This window comes from Lathamus discolor, chromosome 1, assembly GCF_037157495.1.
Source record: "Lathamus discolor isolate bLatDis1 chromosome 1, bLatDis1.hap1, whole genome shotgun sequence".
Lineage (NCBI taxonomy): Eukaryota > Metazoa > Chordata > Aves > Psittaciformes > Psittacidae > Lathamus > Lathamus discolor.
In genome coordinates, this window is record NC_088884.1 from 6,292,246 (window position 1) to 6,295,514 (window position 3,269).

The window sequence follows — 3,269 nt, forward strand, 5'->3', positions numbered from 1 at the left end:
GAATCCCACAGGTGTGATTCCTCACTGGGTTAAACCGGGGGAAATTGGTGCTGTTTTGGTGTAGCTGGGGAGGTCAAACTGTCTTCTGCTGCGGTGATGGGTCATCTGGTCCATGAGATCATTGGTGTGGCTGGTGAAGGTCACTTGGCTGTTATGGGGACATAAGAAAGAGGGACAGATGAATGGATGGATGGATGGATGGATGATGGAAGGATGGATGGATGGATGATGGATGGATGGATGGATGGATAGATGGATGGATGGATGGAGGATGGAGGATGGATGGATGGATGGATGGATGGATGGATGGATGGATGGAGGATGGAGGATGGATGGATGGATGGATGGATGGAGGATGGAGGATGGATGGATGGATGGATGGATGGATGGATGGATGGATGGATGGATGATGGATGGATGGAGGATGGATGATGGATGGATGGATGGATGGATGGATGGATGGATGGATGATGGATGGATGGACGGATGGAGGATGGATGGATGGATGGATGGATGAATGGATGGGTGGATGGATGATGGAGGGATGGATGGATTGATGGCTGGATGGATGAATGGATGGATGGATGGACGATGGATAGATGGATGGATGGATGGATGGATGGATGGATGGATGGGTGGATGGATGGATGATGGAGGGATGGATGGATTGATGGCTGGATGGATGAATGGATGGATGGATGGACGATGGATAGATGGATAGATGGATGGATGGATGGATGGATGGATGGACGGATGGATGTTGAGTGACATGGTCTCATGGTCTAGTGCGAGGTGTCTCAGCCCATCGCAGAGGTTTGGAACTGGATGATCTTAAGTTCCTTTCCAACCCAAACCATTCTATGATTCTATGATTCTATGGCTGGATGGAGAGACAGGTAGATGAACGGTAATGTAAATGTAAGGATGGAAGGAGAGATGCATGGACAGATGGTTGGATGCTTGACTGGATGGATGGATAGATAGATAGACAGACAGATAGATGGATGGATAGACAGACAGATAGATAGATAGATAGATAGATAGATAGATAGATAGATAGATAGATAGATAGATAGATAGATAGATAGATAGATAGATGACAATGCGGTTGGGTGCATGGATGCACATATGGATGGATGGATGGGTGGATGGATGGGTGGATGGATGGATGCACAATGGATGGATGGATGGGTGGAGGGACGGTTGGACAGAGAACCACCCCTCATCATCTGTCCCTGCCCCTCCTTGCTGTAAGAGATGAGTAAAAGGAATGCAGCACATTACAATGGGCTGAACCTCCCTCAGCCCCAGGGTTAACCCCTGCCTAACCGGGGCAGGACCCACGCCTCCGCTCCTGCACCGCCTCTTGCACCACCACATCGGCTGCCCCGGGGGGGGGCCTCGGGAGCCAGGGGAGGTGTCAGAGCTGACTCAGGTCTCCATCAGCACCGAGCACGCCGGCCCTGGGCAGCCCGGCTCTGCCTGGACCTGCACAAGGGAAACCTTCCTCGGCAGCGCTGACAACGCTGCCGGCATCACTACAGTGGCCCTGGGGATGGGCACCCCTCACAATCCCCCCCAATGCAGGTCTGGAGGCCTCCAAACGCAGCCAAAACTGCCTTAAAATAGCCCCAAACGGCGTGTACCCCCCTGCCACCAACACCCCGCCTCTCCCCGAAACCACAGGCAAGCCACAGCATGAATCCTTTCATTAGGAAGTTCGTTAGGAGCCAGCCCTATGGAATGCCACCCATGGAGCAAGCAGGACAGCAGCCAGCGTGGCCCAAAGGTGGTCCAGCACCCCAAAGCTCCTCTCCACGGCGGTCCGGCTGACCCATTCCCAATGATCCCATAGCTTGGCCTCTCCCATATGCTCCAATCCTGCCTCCTCCTCCTCCTCATCCGGGGAGCGGCCGGCCGGAGGGAGGAGGCTCCGCGGCGTGCCGGGACAGCGCCGGGAGCAGGGAACGCCATGGTGGAGCGGCTGTCGGAGGAGCAGATCGCCGAGTTCAAGGAAGCTTTCTCCCTCTTCGACCGGGATGGCGACGGCTGCATCACCACCAAGGAGCTGGGCACCGTCATGCGGTCCCTGGGGCAGAACCCCACGGAGGCCGAGCTGCAGGACATGGTGGGAGAGGTGGATGCCGACGGCAGCGGCACCATCGACTTCCCCGAGTTCCTGTCGCTGATGGCGAGGAAGATGCGGGACACGGACAGCGAGGAGGAGATCCGGGAGGCTTTCCGCGTCTTCGATAAGGATGGCAACGGGTACATCAGCGCGGCGGAGCTGCGGCACGTCATGACCAACCTGGGCGAGAAGCTGACGGACGAGGAGGTGGATGAGATGATCAAGGAGGCCGACTGCAACAACGACGGGCAGGTCAACTACGAGGAGTTCGTGAGGATGATGACGGAGAAGTGAGATCCCATCAGCAGCGACGACCTCCAGCCCCAGTCACACAGGTAACGCGCTGGGATGCTGCTCCGTGCCCAACCCGGTGTCCGTAGGAAGCCCTGGACCAAGGGGTCCATCTCGTCTACTCCGATGTCTTGCATCTCCCCCATCCTGACCACCTCCTGCCCTGCGACTCGTGCTGGTGGTTGGGAAAAATCCATGTTTATGGTGCTTTTCTTCACGTTTTGCTTCGTTTTCTCATAGGGAACGGAGGCTTTGGTGGTCTCCCAACCTTTCCATCCCCTACTGCCTTCACTCCACCATCCAGGGCTGGAAAACCCTCTTTCAACACCAGCCTGTGCCCGCATTGGCTGCAAGCATCCCGCCTGGCAGGATGGGGCTTGGGGTGCAGATGGACCCGGGGGGGCTCCCCATGGGATGCACCTCTTGTGTCTGTAGAGGTTCTGGTGGGCACCACACCAAGTCCAATAAAGAAATGTCCCCCCACATCCCGCTGGCTGCCAGTGCTTCATTCAGCTTCGGTTTGGGGTCCCAGCTAAAAAGAACCCCCCAAATCATTGACTCAATGCATCCAGGCCCCACGTCATCTCCATCCTCCCCACTCCCCCCCATCCTTTTCTTCCCACAAGGAGCAGAGTTGCTCCTAATGGGTGCTTGTTGCAACCCCCAAGTTACGACCACCCCAAGTCCCATCACTTTGGGGTCTTCTCTCTGCACCCTCATGGTGTGGGGGCCCTTTTCTCTCCCTCCACCCCTCAAGATAAGAGGAGAGTTTGCAGCTGGATTTAGCCCTAATCCCCATCCCAAAGAGCGGGATCCGGGTCTCCTGGCTGTAACCACCCCGTGACTCAGT

At 56.0% G+C, this 3,269-nt stretch overlaps 1 protein-coding gene across 1 annotated transcript; it reads left to right on the forward strand.

Annotated features, from left to right (window-relative positions):
* Positions 1-1,962: 1,962 nt before the first annotated feature.
* Positions 1,963-2,842, forward strand: LOC136011793 (calmodulin, striated muscle). Its single transcript, XM_065674213.1, has 2 exons — positions 1,963-2,463; positions 2,660-2,842. The coding sequence occupies exon 1, from the start codon at positions 1,973-1,975 to the stop codon at positions 2,420-2,422; it is 450 nt and encodes a 149-aa protein (XP_065530285.1). The 5' UTR covers positions 1,963-1,972; the 3' UTR covers positions 2,423-2,463; positions 2,660-2,842.
* The last annotated feature ends 427 nt before the right edge of the window (positions 2,843-3,269 follow it).

Excerpts from the sequence above, each read along its gene's own strand:
- LOC136011793 (XM_065674213.1), top strand. The coding sequence starts at position 1,973 with ATGGTGGAGCGGCTGTCGGAGGAGCAGATCGCCGAGTTCAAGGAAGCT.